The 16513-nt window shown below is 28.7% G+C and overlaps 1 protein-coding gene and 1 long non-coding RNA gene across 2 annotated transcripts; one reads left to right on the top strand and one right to left on the bottom strand.

Annotated features, from left to right (window-relative positions):
* Positions 1-1041: 1041 nt before the first annotated feature.
* On the top strand, positions 1042-5661 carry LOC149062174 (uncharacterized). The gene is made up of 7 exons (XR_016189544.1): positions 1042-1990; positions 2388-2507; positions 2592-2904; positions 2967-3052; positions 4794-5037; positions 5096-5367; positions 5505-5661. It is a non-coding gene; the product is annotated as an uncharacterized LOC149062174 (long non-coding RNA).
* Positions 5662-6131: 470 nt separating this feature from the next.
* Positions 6132-14020, bottom strand: LOC107170465 (uncharacterized). Its single transcript, XM_015520595.2, has 5 exons — positions 13751-14020; positions 10037-10228; positions 8466-8599; positions 7034-7257; positions 6132-6475 (listed from the first exon to the last, which is right to left on the bottom strand). Exons 1-5 carry the CDS (start codon positions 13908-13910, stop codon positions 6274-6276), a joined length of 912 nt encoding a protein of 303 aa, XP_015376081.2. The 5' UTR covers positions 13911-14020; the 3' UTR covers positions 6132-6273.
* Positions 14021-16513: the final 2493 nt, after the last annotated feature.

The raw sequence follows: 16513 nt of genomic DNA, 5'->3' as shown, positions 1-16513 counted from the left end.
TTCCATGAATGTATGATACCTAATTAGGGCATCGGGTTTATTGATATTAGGCGTGTGTCACGAATAGTAGGATGTGACCGAACGGCCGCACGAGCGTGGGATGCTACGGTATCTTATAGTGATACGCACGTCCGCTTTTGCACGACTCGGCCATGGACACATACGTATCTTATCGATAGGAGAGGAAACGCAGGGAGTAGGACTATCTGGACTATATAGGAGAGCCCCGATTAGACCCAATTCAGACGTGAGCCACCAGAGTCAGAGCAAGTTCCTTTACGCCAGACACCAGTCCAAATTAATTATTTGGACTTAGAATATTTTGCAACTAAATCATTTGTGCAGTAAAAAGTGTTTTATTTACATAGTAATCAAATAAATATCTAATAATTAATCACAAATTAAGTTGTTATACTTATTACACTCAATCCATCTACCTCAACACCAGTCGTTTGTCCTCCTGTATGCTGGGACGCTACATTTTCCTGGCTATTTAAGCAAATTGTTGTTATCTATTCATTTTATTTTTATAAATAAAAATGCCCAACTGCATGGTACCTAGCTGTTCAAATAGTTCTGCCATAGGGTTTGGTAAGGCTGTAAGTTATTACAGAGTTCCAAAGTCGCCCACTTATCGTGCAAAATGGTTTAACGCATGTGGTGTAGTTGACAATATAGTGAATGATGGTAAGTCATCACATAGTATACTGTTAAGCATTTTTATTTAATGAAGGGACAATTAAACATTGCGTAATTTGTGCAACAGCACGAGTTTGTTCAAAACATTTCTCTCCAAATACAATGAAGGAGAAACCATAATATCCAAATTAAGGCAGGATCCTTGCAAAATTAAAAAGCTTAAAGCTGATGCAGTGCCTACAAAATATCTTAGTCCACCGACTAGTGTGAACTAAATTATTTTTATTTCAATACAACAACGCAAAATAGTGGATACTTTAGACATAGCATGGTAGGTAATAGGTATTAATGATATAGATACATAGTTTTAATTATAAATACAATCTCAACACTTAAAATATAAATTAGAATATATATTTTACAGATAAAAAGCTCTAGAGTTAAATTAAATTCTATCCAACAAGCTGCTGAAGTCTCAACATTCTCAAATCCAGAAATTTTACTAAATGTGGATTCTTTCAATGAATGTCCCTTGGTAATACACAAAACATTGTTAAAAATAGTTTATCTTTTTATCACTACTTTCTTAACTACCTATGATAGCATATACAGGGTGATTCTTTTATCAAACAACACTTATATGGTGTTTGTGTGTAAATACCACCTAACATACACCTATAACACACAAACACCACCCAAAACCACCCAACTTTGGGAGGCTATATCTTGTAAACGAATTGACGAAAAATGAAAATTTAAACGTGAAAATTCATTGAAAAAATAGCCTTTTTAGTTTATCAAATTTTAAGTATAGGTTGTCATTTGAAAATCAAAAGTTGATAATGGTTAACCTGATAAATATAAGGGTGAAAATATTTAAAAAATATATAGTTCTAGAACAAGATGGTTCCAAAATTTTGAAAAAAAAAAAATTTGAAAAAATTCAATAGTTTTTGAAATAATGAGTGTTGTTTGATAAAAGAATCACCCTGTATATGAGCATAACATAATTTCTAATACAACTTGACATATGATCCCAGGTACCAAAGGTTGAAGAATAAAAATTTAAAGACATAAGTAATGGTATAATTTTATTATATAATTTTCAATGTTTAATTTATTTTGATTATTGTTATTAATTCTTATAAAATTTTAGCGAGTTTATCAGAAGCTAGATAAAAGTCAATTATAGCAGTACATACGTCTGATTTATCTACCACAAAAGATGATAGAGTCAAACATAAACGAAGACAAAAATTTTTAAGTGTATCTCCAAACTTGAAAAGAAAAATGTTAAAGTCATCACACAGCATAACAGATACCTTTCCACCAAGATATAGACTGATGAAAGGTACCTTGATAATTACTATTTTTATATTTAATTAATATATACATTATACAGTACCTAGTGAGTAGAAGCACTTTTGGACCAAGGTAAAATTTGTCAATCAACTGATTGGTTTTATTTATTATACATATTAGTCCTTCCATATAAATTTTGTTTCAATAATTCGATTAAATCAATTATCATCTGTGTTTCTATTAAGCGACTTCTACTGTAATTTAAATATTAATCCTATTTATAATCATTTAATTGGTTTTATATGTACTTCACACTATTTTTTCATTAATTTTAATTAACTTTTTTGTTCTGATAATCCATACCTTTTATGTATTGACAGGTTGTTAGTAATTTGTTATAACTTTATATTATTGCGTTAAAATGATGTGTGTATAATTTTTTTTAGAGCAACATACACCAGAAAAATCTGAACTTGAAGTTAAAGATTATGTAGATAATAATTGTGGAGATGATTCTGATAAAGATCCAATTTAGAAACCTAAAATTAATTCTGTATTTGATAAAAGTAATTTGAATAATTTATTAAATTTAAACATTGATACATTTTAGAATATTATTAATTATTAAATACATGTTATATTATTTTTAGTCTCTGATAGTTACGATAGTGACAATGATTCTGCTGGAAAAAAGTACTTGTCTCCAGGGAAAAATATCAGTTATAAACGTTATAGTAGTAATTCAAAATTAAATTCTCCTGAAAGTGGCAATAGTAAAATTATATCTGATGTAAATAAAGTAAACACAAGTGATCATGAAATTCAATTCATCGATTCTTCTAGTGGCAAATGGAGTGTAGAAAAAGACAACTGTGGTCTATAAAAAAAGTATTGATGGTAATAGTATGCAGATAAAAAGAGTATTATTTGCAAATAATGAAGACAATAAAAATGAGAAATCAGGTATAGATTTAAAAATAAATTTCTAATTATTTCACTATTTATAACAACTTTTAAATTGTTAGATTCTATAAGCAACTTGATGAAACTAAAATTTGGTTCAGGAAACAGTGTCGTTAATGATAATTATATACACTCAAAGAAACCGATGGTAAGTTTACTTTTTTTTATTAATTTAATATGTAATACGTCACAATATAATAATTATAATATGCTTTGTGTAATGCAATCAATATAATCTTATAATTAAAACTGTACTAAATGTTTTAGATATAGCTATATATATATTGATTAATACTATTTGATAATATTGAGGTTTATGTTATTAGTTATAAAATAATTAAAACAATGAAAATATTTATAATTCCCCATATTATGTTTGGTGTTTGCATTATATTAAACACATTTTCAATATAACTATTATATATATATTTTTACAATACATACCTAATAAATATTCCATATTCTAAATAAATAGTTTATCATAGCTCATATTTCACAAGTAAATAGATTGACAGTATGAAGGGTCCAGTGCAACAACCTGGTATGTCCACTTTTTCAAAAAAAATTTTTATCGTGGTTTCTTTATGAGGAAATAAATCTATACAATTCGGTGTAACAAACCGGTATGTCCGATTATTAGTTACGGAGATATAAGCAAAATGGACTTACCAGGTTATTTCATTTCAGAGCAAGAACCTGGTATGTCCGGACATACAAGGTTTTTGCTCCGAAACTAATTATGTTGGTTATACTGATAAATGATAAAAATCAATTTTATGAGTAAGTCCATACATTTATCCTATTATAAGGTCATAACTTTTTTTGTGTTATTATAATTGCAATTTTAATTCATATTATTGATTCATAATAATGAATGCTATATGTTTTCAAAATAAATATAAAAAATACCACACATATTAACGATATAATAAATTGTATATCTTACTAAAAATGAAAAAAACCAAATTTCAGAGCAAGAAACCTGGTAAGTCCATAAATTTATCTTATTTATAGGTCATAACATTTTTTGTGTTAATATAAATATAATTTGAATACATAATATCAATAAAGAAAAAGGAATGCTAAATGTTTTCTTTATAAACATAAAGTGTATGACAAATATTAAAGAATTTAAATGTTTTTTTCTTCTCCTGAACAATTTCCAAAAGTGGACATACCAGGTTGTTGCACTGGACCCTTCAGTTGGATCAATCACTTGGAATTTGTCAACATTTAAAAAAATATATTCAAACCTTTAACAGTTTACTAGCTATAATAATATTTACGTTATATATATTGTGTAATTTATTATAATTATTCCACAATACAAATTAGTATTTATTCAAGAATAAATAAGATTAATATAAATCATAACATTAAAAAATGCTATAAATTTTATAAATTTTATAATTTAATGTATTATGTAATTTAAACTTTAATAATTGGGTTCATACTGAAATTATAAATTGTAAATACAATTATAACTCTAAGAAAGAATTCACATTGTGTTAATAAGTATTTTTGTATATATATATTAGCATAAATATGTGTTTGGTATAGATGGACATTTTTTTCTGAGAAAATAAATTTTAAACAGTTAGTTTACTGTAGTGGTTACATTATTAAGAAAAACATATGATTCATAAAGTTGTTTACTTCTAGATGAAAAATATCGATTAGGGTTCCACCGGGTGGGTCCATTTTATTTTATATTCACATACTAGTTAATCATACTTAAACCATAAAATCTATTGTAATTAATAATTTTAGAAAAGATTTTGATAGACATCTAAATTATTTTGCTCTCATAGTCCAAATAATAACCCCATATTTGAATTAATAATCCTAAAAATATAATACTATAATATTTGTAAAATTTTATATTTTAGATGATTTTCAAAAATTTGTCATAACCAATTTAATAAATTTGAAGTATGAAATTGGGTTAATGAGTAATATGGTTCGATCAAATTATACAAATATTGAAGTCTTAATGAATAATAGTAACAACAATCTTAATTCAACATCATCAAGTTATGATGAATTCAATATTGTTCAAATATTGCCAGTTAAAAGTGAAAGCGAATTAAAAGCATTGGAAGATAACCTCAAAGTTGCTGATTTTAAAATATCGTTGGTACACTTCAAACATTTTTCAATTTTTATATAATAATAGTTACATTTTTTTCAGGTTACCAAATTGTCTGTTTTAATCGATAATAATGACTTGTGCAACAGTGTTCGAAGAGTAGTGGGACGTATGTTTGAGTTATAGTGTGTTATAGTTACGTTTTTTTCAGGTTACCAAATTGTCTGTTTTAATCGATAATAATGACTTGTGCAACAGTGTTCGAAGAGTAGTGGGACGTATGTTTGACGATAAAATATTGTCATATTATTCATTATTCGGGTTCAAACAAAAACTTTCATTTTCCAGTATTTTGAGTTATCGTGTGATAATAGGTGAGGAATTAAAATGTATCAACTGTTTTCATTTATTTTAGTTTTTAAATTTGTGCTGCTCTTACTTATTTAATTACTGCTTGGTATTATTATATTATATCATATTTTTTTAAACATTTATGTTGTTCTTTTTCCAGATTCAATCAAAAAATCAGTTAAATATAACAGTGATTCAGAAAAAGACATAAACAACTGTTTGGGTATTTTGCTGTCTCGTGCACCTTTCAGATTAAAAAAAAAGAAGCAAAAAATCTCAAATAATAATTTTATTTTTTATCAAAAAGTATTTTAGCTTTTAATTAGTCATCTATACAATAAATGCATTCTTATATAATATCATATATAAATAAAGGATTTTTTATTTTTTTGTTCTGTTAATTGTCAGTATATAATTAATTATTTCCTTTTTTGAAATGAATAAAGGGTAGCTGGTTTCAAGAAAAATAATAATTTTAATATATTTAAGTAGTCATTATTTGGAAAATTCGAATTCATACATGATTTATACATCAGGTTATAATGTATTATTTAATAACTACATAATTCTAACACTGCTTAAATTTATATAAAAAAATGTTTAATTACTGTTTAGGATTTTCCAGTTGGATAAGTAATATTTTAATAATCATATAATATTAAAGTAATTTAATTGAGATAATGTTGTTATACTATTTTTAATATAAGATCATGGTAACCTTAATAATAAATTAAGGTTACCATGATCTTATAAATATGGCCAAAAAACTTTGTGATAACGTTTTTGTAATGTTATGAAATTTTTTGACAATATTTTGGAAACATTAACTATAATATTACTATTAATTTTACAATGTTTTGATAATATTTTACAATGTGTAATTGCTGTCTGGGCTTAAAATTAAATAAATGTTTCACGTTTCTTTGTTTTCATTGTACGACTTTGGACGGAGTAGTTGCAGTTTTGTTCAAAGAGTCGGGGTATTTTTGACCAATTTTGTTAACATATATCGATTCACCACGTTCTATTCTTTTTAGCTCATCACGTTGATTAGGATAGTAACACCTCTTTTTTCGATTATTTATGCCTTTCTTGATACGATCTTCCTCGATAACCAATTCCCTTTTCTTTCTAAATTGAACAAAATGAAACGAAAAATTTGAGAATTATACCATTTACTATGAACATTTGATCTCTACTAATGATATACTCGTAGGTATATTTGTTTTTAAATATCCATACAAATACTTAAACTGTTGGTATGGTTAAATAATATTTGAATATTAGCCCTTTTAGGGTTGCTAATCGAATGCACTAAAAAAATTTTAATTGAATTGGTTTTTCATTAAATCAAAAAAAAAAAACATATTTTCATTTAAATAATAAAACACTATTATATAATAATGTTGCTTTAAAATTAAAATATCAAAAAATAATTAATGGAGTTCTTCAATTTAAATGTAACAATCATTTGCATGATTGTATCATAATATATAGTATGTTAGTTATGAAGTTAACGAGGTATATTATACTTGAATGTGGAAACTAAATAAAAATAAAGTTTTGCAATTGCGCATTGTGAGTAGGTATAAACCCCAATTAACAAATTCCTGGGTACGCTAATGAATACGATGTTATAATATAATGATTAAATTATATGATGTGTAATGTGGTCGCTACAACACTAACCTGTATCCGCCACTTTCTACTTCTGACTGTATTTTTCTCCGTACGCGCTTTTGTGGCAAGTCTTTGTTGAACTGAAGAGCTACCGACCCATCAGAAAAATGACGGAGTCCCTTAGGAACGGTATGCTCAGGTTGTTCAATTCTCTTTAAAAGACCATGGCACGATTGGTTCGCACTAATTACCATGTTGATCAATGGTGGGTCTTCTTTGACTGTTTCATATAACTGCAATAAGGTAAACAGAAACAGAAAGAAATAGGTAAATTAACTGTAACGTACATTTAAATTATAAAATAACATAAGTACACCAAAGACCCAACCCTAGTCCTAACTATCAACGTTATTTTGTGTTTGGTTTGCATATTTCACTGTAATAAGTTTATAGTTAGATGACGTGGCATACAAATTCAAAGTCATCGATAAATAGCGATCAGCAATCTACTGTAACTATAATTTCAAATGTTTTATCGTCAAATATGATTGTTTTTTCAAAGACAACTATGGGTAAGTTTCTGATTGCTGTTGGCGATTAGTTGATGTTTAGACGTTATTTTTGACATAATACAAACAATTGTTTACTTTAATAAATATATACATTATGTAATGTATGGATGTTTAATTAAGTCATAATTTATGACTCATAACCAAAAAATCGCAAAACATTCTATTTTATTCTGTATTTACTATTTTGTGTTTAAAAAAGATGGACAAGTGAATACCGCTTTACTGTACAGTAATAATTGTCAAGCAAGTCGTTGCTATATTTAAATTCAATGATAAATCATAGCAGACAATAAAAGATTCTGAGCGCAGACATTGTGTTAATAAAATTAATAGGAATATTCAATTTTTCTTCTCAAGGTACCAACTATACGTACGTTAATATTTCTATTAGATAAAATGTTCAAGTTGAGAATTGAATCATTTCTATTGTTTAAATATTTATGACAGAACGAAAAAACCACTGTAAAATCATTACATTCACTCCGATTAGAATTTAATATCAATTAGATTTGTTTGTATATGCACAATATGAGAACCTTATTAATTCAATAGGTATCTATTGTTTTAAGTTGGGCAATGCCGAGGGAGGTGCTAGGTGCAATTTAGACAGAGGTATTGTTTGCTAGTGATACCTATCTATTATTCTGTAATAAAAAAATATTATTTGTTTTTAATTTTAAATGTGAGCATTTTGAACTTTCTGGAAACAAAATATTTTTTATAGCTTATCCAGTACACCTATAATATGTGTTATACTACCTATCACTCGCATAAAATTAAAACGAGTGTGTGAATTCACGACGTCGTTTGAGTAAGTCCCTCTATTCCCACAGTTAATTAATTAAATTGGTTTTCGTAGATAATTGACTAATCTAATGTGATAACATAATTTTATACAGAATAGGTATGTGTTAACATTATATACTCACAGCACATCTGTAGTCTTGACGCCCAGACCACCTGGCCATCCGGTCGTATAACATTACATACCAACCCTCGAGTGTGTCTTCATCTGTAAAGAATGGGTGTTTCGCCATACAATCGAACATGAAGTGGTCCATATCTATTAATGCGATAACAAAAAAATACAAGAGTATGATGAATATAATATATTACCTATTTTAGGAAACAGTTTTTTTTTTGACGAATTAACTATTAAGACTTAATGTTAAGCACTAATTTCGTGTGCATGTTTGCGCGCGTAAAAGTCATACCTATTATGTTTAGATGTTCCTATTATTATATTGGGGTCATAGGCGTCATATGGGTAAGTCTTATAGAGCTACAACTACACCTGGTGTTTTACATCTTGTTTTACAAGACAACTATATTTGTATTATATTTGAGACTCGAAAGATATTATTTATGTTCACTGACGGTAAAATGTAAAAGATATAATTTATTTATATAGCATTAGCTTAAAATATGATATATTATACACTAAATATGTTTTCTGAAACAAAACAAAAAAATGTATTCTATAATAAATAATATTTTGCCTAGTAAGACGAAACTGTGATTAAAAACAGATAACTGCTAAATATATTTTATAATAAATAATAAATTTTATTTTATTCTAGTGCGTGTTGTTTTTAACATTTTTTTACTCTAAACATGACTATTAAAATTATTTTTATGAGGAGGGGGCTCAGGTCTGGGGTTAACTAAAAGGGGGGGGGAGCCTGGCCTGCAAAGTTTGAGAACCTCTGAACTATGGGATTATATTAAGTGGACAACCGATCGCGTCACACGACAAGTGATACCAATCTTTTCGATTTTAATTAAAACTTATTACCTATTATTTCGTACTTCAGACGATTTCAAACGTCTACCTAGTCTAAAGATTTAACAATATTATGGATAAACAATGTCAATGCAATAGTTACTCGCTTATTATTTTAATTCAAATTTGAATCTATGAAGGTAGTTTGAGGTGAGAAATAATTGTTGAGAAAAGATAATGAAAATTGTATTTAAATAAGAATATAAGATACAGATAGTTCTTTATAAATTTGTCTAGATACAGATAAAGATAAATATAATTTACATTTACTTAAATTAGATAAACTTAATCAATAGATAAATGTCAAAATTGTTATCCAAATAAAACATTAGATGAGTTATTATTCATCTAGGTTATTTTATTATTTACTAGATAATTTTCAACACTGCTGATAAATCGAACCCAAATTAAAATAATGAGTGATAAGTTATTGCGTTGGAGTATTATTTATATATTATGTCTATAAACGACTATTCAAATTAAATATGAAATAAATAAGTGAAATTACTGTCACAATAGACACAATTTGATGTGAAATTAAAAGGTATTTATTGCTTGCGTATTTTATTTTACACAAAAAAATATCAGCAATATATTATAATATACTTAATATACAACCGAATTTAGATGAGAACATGTTTCTTGGACCAAATGACGTGGCGAAGGACCGCCTCCCATCACTCTTATGCTGTAATAATAATTATTTGTTGTACGTACTTTTGTCACCGCATTTTCCACCGTCCACGGTTTTATGATTGCCCAGCCACAAATTAAACGATTGCAATATGTCAGAATTTGGTGGTACCATAGAGGCGCATCCACCTATCACCGGTGACGTAGTGCCCAACACCTTTACGCTAAATCTCTCGTCCGGATTTCCAAAAGGTGGGCAGGATCTTTTGATTTGTTCTAAGACGGTTATAGAAAAGAAGATAAATTCAACATTAAATTATAAGCATATTATAATGTTTACATAGGTACAATATTGTTATAACAGATGTTTACAAATATGGCAGTATATAGGTAGGTCGATGATTTGGTTATAGTTGGTTACTGGTTTTAATGTAGATAATATACGTTTATTGTGACAGCGAAGAATCGTCGTGGAGCTGGTCCAATTACGCTTGAATATCGCTAACATTTTTATCCAAGTTATTAAATGGGCAAATTGACTAACCGCACCTTCTCTCTCTAATTCCTTCAAATGACCCTCCACGCTTCACTCGTCAACACACCTCTTTCAATTTACCTAGAACTTTAACTTAACAGAATAGCCTACTATAATATTATAGATATTCTTGCAACTTCTAAATTACTAAAAAGAACTAAAGTAACAGTTTGGGATGAATGTACGATGATGAATAAAAAAGGACCCGAAGCTTTACGTAAAACTATAAGATTTAAACAACAACAAATCTGTAATGAGAAAAGTGGTTGTTATTTTAGCTGGCGACTTCCGACAGACACTACCAATAATAACACGAGGAACACCGGCTGACCAAATTGATGCTTGTTTGAAAAATGTTTATCTTTGGAAACATACAGAAATTATAATGCTAAATAAAAACATGAGGGTATGTTTAACGCATAATCCTACATTGAAAGCGTTTTCAGAACAATTAATTCTCTTTGGTAATGGAAAATGGTCTGAAAATTTAGATGGAACGATCGAATTCCCAACTAATTTCTGCAATATTGTCAATTCAATAGAATCTTTGATAAAAAACGTATTTCCTGATATACAAAATAATTATATCAATCGTGAATAGTCTTGTGAAAGAGCCATTCTTGCCCCAACAAATAATTAAGTAAATTATATTAATAAGGATATATTGAACTCTCATCCAAGAGAAAGTAAAATATACAAATCAATCGATACTGTATGCAATCCCGATGATATAATACCCTACCCCATGGAATTCTTAAATTCCTTGGATATTTCGGGGTTGCCTTCTCATATTTTAACTTTGAAAATTGGAGCACCCATATGCTTTTAAGAAATATTAATCCACCCAAATTATGCAATGGAACGCAGTTAATTGTAAAAGATTTAAGAAACAAGATGATAGGAGCTACAATATTAATAGGATGTGAGAAAAGGTGAATATTTATACCTACCAAGAATAACAATTAAACCTAATGATATACCATATGAATTTAAAAGATTACAATTTCCGGTAAAACTTGCATTCGCGTTTACAATAAACAAATCTCAAGAACAATCATTAATGTCCACAGGACTTCTGCTTGACACACCATGTTTCGACCATGGTCAGTTATATGTGGAATGTTCAAGAGGGGGTAATCCTAAAAATCTTAACATATATATTGTGAAACTGACAGAACTATGAACATTGTATATCAACAGGCCCTAAAATTATCAACACAATAATATCTATATAATTTAAATAATGTATATGTATTTAATGTTAATGATCCTAAATAATAATTATTACTTGGTCAGCGCAAATACATATATATAATATCAGCGTATATATATATCTATGAATGTTTGAATGTCTGTCTTCTGCCATATATGCATACAATAATAATAATACAAATATAGAGATAGATATGGATATATATAATCAGATAATCAGATAAACAGGCACGCCCGTAGGGGGGGGGCAGGTGGTGCAAACGCACCACCTGAGAATTTTATTAAAATTCGATTTTTCAAATAAATAAAAAAAGTAAAAATTCCTTCTCTATTATTTTATAATTTATGTCCATGGACCTTGATTATGCCAATATATTAAATATAGCAGGTCCGTGAGCAAGGGTGGGGTTTTGGGGGTTCAAACCCCCCCGGCCCACATGGCCGAAAAAATCGCGTTTTTCATTTTTGATCTATTACCTATATGTCATATTTTCTAATATTATTTGTAATAAATAATTATGCATAACACATAACATAATAGTACAATACTAATAATTTAATATAGTGTTGTCTTCACGTTTGCTGTTTATCGACTTTCGTAACCGTTGCCGTAATCGATAAAATATAGGTAATGACAATAAATGTATGAATATAACTAGGTATATAAGTATAGAGCATACACGTCGCACAATAATATTTTATTCGACCGCAATTAGTAGAACACGAGGTAACACGATAACGAATTTTGGGTATTTTGAAAGTTGTTTATAATAATAGTTCATACACAAGACTTATTGTTCACTTGGTTTTTGGTTGTATTAACGTTGACATCACAATATCATATTTGAACAATCATGTAAAATTGTGGTATTTATTTATTATTACGAGTTATTACTTATTAAACTTTTAATTATATAATTAAATTATGTCTTCTAACAAACGGAATTCACTAACTATTACCAATTTTTTTGTCCAAATCAATAAAAAAAAACAAAAATTCAAGATATAAAAGTAAGTGGTTAAGATAAATGTATATACCTAGACAATAAACAATATATTATAATTTATAAGTATTTTTTTTTACTTAATACTACTACTGCTTTTAAGACTAGTCTTTAAGTAAAACATGAGATTTTATCATGAAAATAAGCAATATAAAATTATAATAAAAAAAACCTTACTATGTGAACGATAATATAATGCTGCGTATTATTATTAAGAAATTAAGATTGTATCTCATGAAAAAATTAGTAGGTGTAATATATCCAACGGACGAGGAAATTATTATTAGTACCTATCTACGCGTCTGTGGTGATTATTACAGATAAAAATTAATTTAACTGCTAGTCGCAGGCCAATAATAATTATTAAATAATATATTATTTAAGACTGGGTCAAAAATTTGAATACGAAATTAGCAAAATAAAATGGCTTTTTGTAATGGATTTATTTATCATAATTTATTTTTGTGAGGCGGATAGAAAAAATACAATATTAGGCTATAAATAATAGATTTGCGCATAACTGTTAATAAAAAATGAAAAAGAGCAAATAAACATGTACACTTGACAAGTTAAAGTGCGATTTGGTAGTTATTATTTTTCAAGGTTTTTTTTTATCTAAATTTACTCAAAAAGTACCGTCAAGGATGATAACAATATTTTGCACATGTATAAATTATATACACAAATATATATAAAATAAAAGTTCCAACATTTTACAAATACCTAATATAAACTTAAAAATAAAAATTTCTATATGTACTGCTAATATCCTTTGCGTATCATATTATTATTACTATTGTTATTATTATTAGTTGAGTAAAATTGGGAAATATTGGATAAGTACCTATATAATTTATAGATCATTTATAACAATTATATTGAAGTAACTAAAAATAATATAATTAATTATTTAAATTAATAAAACAACAATATAATAATAACGGTAAAAACAAAAAATATAGTTTTTAACGATATAAACGTACCTTATACCTACATGCAAAAATAATATCCATTTGTTTTTATGGTTTATGTATTATAATTGCTTACCTCGAAAATGATTGCCCTGTGCAGGTTCTGATGGAAACATCTCGGGAAGCTTTTCGGAGATTGTTAACATGGGAGATGCGATCAACAGCAAAATTAATAAACTTGTCGTGGACGCCATCGTAGTGTGGGTTCGGCGAGAAAATGAAGTAATTCGAATCATAAACGGTAATTATCGTTAGAAATGGATGGTATGATCCACAGACAGAACAACGCTAAAATTAAACAAGTAAATAAAATAGACAGATGATAAACGCGCAATGAGTTCTGATGTGGCCTGTGCGTGCCGTTTTATAAGTCCCAACGACGGCGGCGGCGGTTTCCACCACCGGTTGTTCGATATAGGCGCAACAGGCACGCACCTACCAAGCGTGCCTACTGAGTATGGGAGGAATGGATATTCTATTGGATGGACTGTCATCCAACATCCCCGCCCATCCATCGGCCTGCCAGCCCACAAAAACCACCTACCCACCCACCTGCCATAGAATATGAACGAACGTACGCACATGCGCACACGAACACGTCATGTACCGCGGCGGAGTTGGTTAGGTTAATATAAGTAATATATATACAAGTATAATATATACTTTTTAGTATAATCCATTTTATCATTGAGTTTTTTTATAAAATACCGCGTTTTATACCGCTCGTTGCTCAACTGCATATTATTATGGATAATGAACGACCGAGACCGATCGCATCGACTATAGTCACTAGTCATTAGCACATTTACCGATAAGATAAAAAAAATTCCATAATAGTAATAACTTTACGTCATTTATTCTACAATACTAGTTATTTATACTATTTATTAATTTACGACTAAAATAACTGTAATCGTACGTCGTACCATTGATATTAGTATGCGTCATCTATGTATAATCAATGGTCATACCAAGATGGCAAGATATGATATAAGAATAATAAGATGAGGTTAGACAGTTATACGGATAAAGCCGGATTCACAGCTACGTCGTGTGTCGTGTCGTGTTGGTCAAATCGCATTCTGATTGGACGTTTAACTTTTGTTAAGTTGGTATAACCAAGTATAAACCGAGGATACCTAGAATTGAATACATCTCAACTTTTGTCGTTTCAGGTATAAGCGGTTAAAGAGTGGTTATAGATTATTAATTTACTATCACTATTATTATTGAATATTGACTAAAATGACATGATTGTGATTACTGATAACAAATTGGTAATTTCAAAACAATATGGTGGTTAACATTGTAACTATAGTTACCCTGCCCACTTCTTCACATCGTATGACCCGACACACGACGTAGCTGTGAATGCGCCTTAAACTGGTAAACAAGAATCTAACATCGTATTGAATTCGAGTTTCTATTCCATATTGGTCCATGGTCATAACTAATAACTGATGAATATTTTCTATTTTTGAAAAACGTTATATTCTCTTTAGAACAGTATGGGTAAAATAACAAAAACAAAGAAATATCATTACACCAATATTTCACTAAAAAATCAGCATCTGTCAAAGATACAAATTATACAATCGTCAGCAATGGTAATATACAGTAGGGTCTCGATTATCCGAACACAGGCTAGGTAATCCGAAAGACGCGGTAATCCGAACGGGCTTGAGAATTATCTTATCGCCATAATATGTACATACTACATAATATGTACATATTATGTATGTATTTGTAAATAATATTTTCCGGTAATAAAGTTTTTCAATTATGTGGGACAAGGCTACCAATTCATAACGGGAACCAATGTACAAAAAAAAATCAATATTTTAAATGGTAAAGTTCATAATTAATATTAATATTTTTATGTATTCAATGTCTTTTGAAATAACGAGTTTTTACACGATTAATACAAATAAAAATAAAATTTCATATTTTAAATAAAAATAAAATTGATGTTTTTTTTTTAAGCCATAGGTAATCCGAACAAATCGCTAATCCGAACGACCCCTTTCCCCAATCTCGTTCGGATTATCGAGACCCTACTGTATTAAAATATTTTATATTGTTCTGTGGTATAATTAATTACAATTTACATTTATTATGTATTAATATAAAATGTATTGTGATTAATTTGTTTATTTTGTTAAATGTACAATTAGAAACATTACCTAATTGAACAATCCTGTCCTAATGATCTATTACATGCAAGTTCCTCGACTTCAGTCACAATAACAGCTAGGTATAGAATCAACTGGTACAATGCAGAAATTGAAAATGTTATAGGTACACGGTACACTTAAACAAATAATTATATTTGTCTATCAACACCAACACTTAATTATTTTTATCTGTGATAAAATATTATACGAACTAATACGAATATTATACTATTCAATAAAAAGTGTCTCGACGACGCGGTGACGGACCGGCCGCCTTAAATGGTCTAGCGGGGTGATGAGGATAAAATTCTTATAGAAGTTTAGAATATTGAAAATAAATAACAATCTCAGGATCAAAACCTGTCCTCGCAGACAATTGGAATATGAATTTAAGTAGCAGTACTGAACGATGTGTGTCACGTTTGTTCCATTTAACTATATATATTTAAATTTTACAATGCGAATAAAGTCTGCGCACACCTATGATTGATAGAGCCATAGATGAGCCAATATTACACATAACGTCGATGTTGTACATTGTACCTACATGTTGGCGACGAATCACCAGACGCCAGTAATGTGACCTCTAGAATTGAGCACGAGTCAACAGCTAGTTGCATAAATTTTATCATAACCTATTTATTCGTATTTCTTATCAATAATCG

The sequence above is a fragment of the Diuraphis noxia genome, unplaced genomic scaffold (genome assembly GCF_037042655.1).
Source record: "Diuraphis noxia isolate RWA-SAM2 unplaced genomic scaffold, SU_Dnox_SAM2 contig0001, whole genome shotgun sequence".
NCBI lineage: Eukaryota > Metazoa > Arthropoda > Insecta > Hemiptera > Aphididae > Diuraphis > Diuraphis noxia.
Note: the sequence above shows the minus strand (reverse complement) of the source record. Positions and strands in the feature narration are given on the sequence as shown.

Excerpts from the sequence above, each read along its gene's own strand:
- LOC107170465 (XM_015520595.2), bottom strand. The coding sequence starts at position 13,910 with ATGATTCGAATTACTTCATTTTCTCGCCGAACCCACACTACGATGGCG. Across the intron at positions 8,600-10,036 it reads TGGAAAATGCGGTGACAAAA|ATATGGACCACTTCATGTTC; the intron begins GTACGTACAACA and ends TCGCATTAATAG. Across the intron at positions 6,476-7,033 it reads GTAGAAAGTGGCGGATACAG|AAAGAAAAGGGAATTGGTTA; the intron begins GTTAGTGTTGTA and ends TGTTCAATTTAG.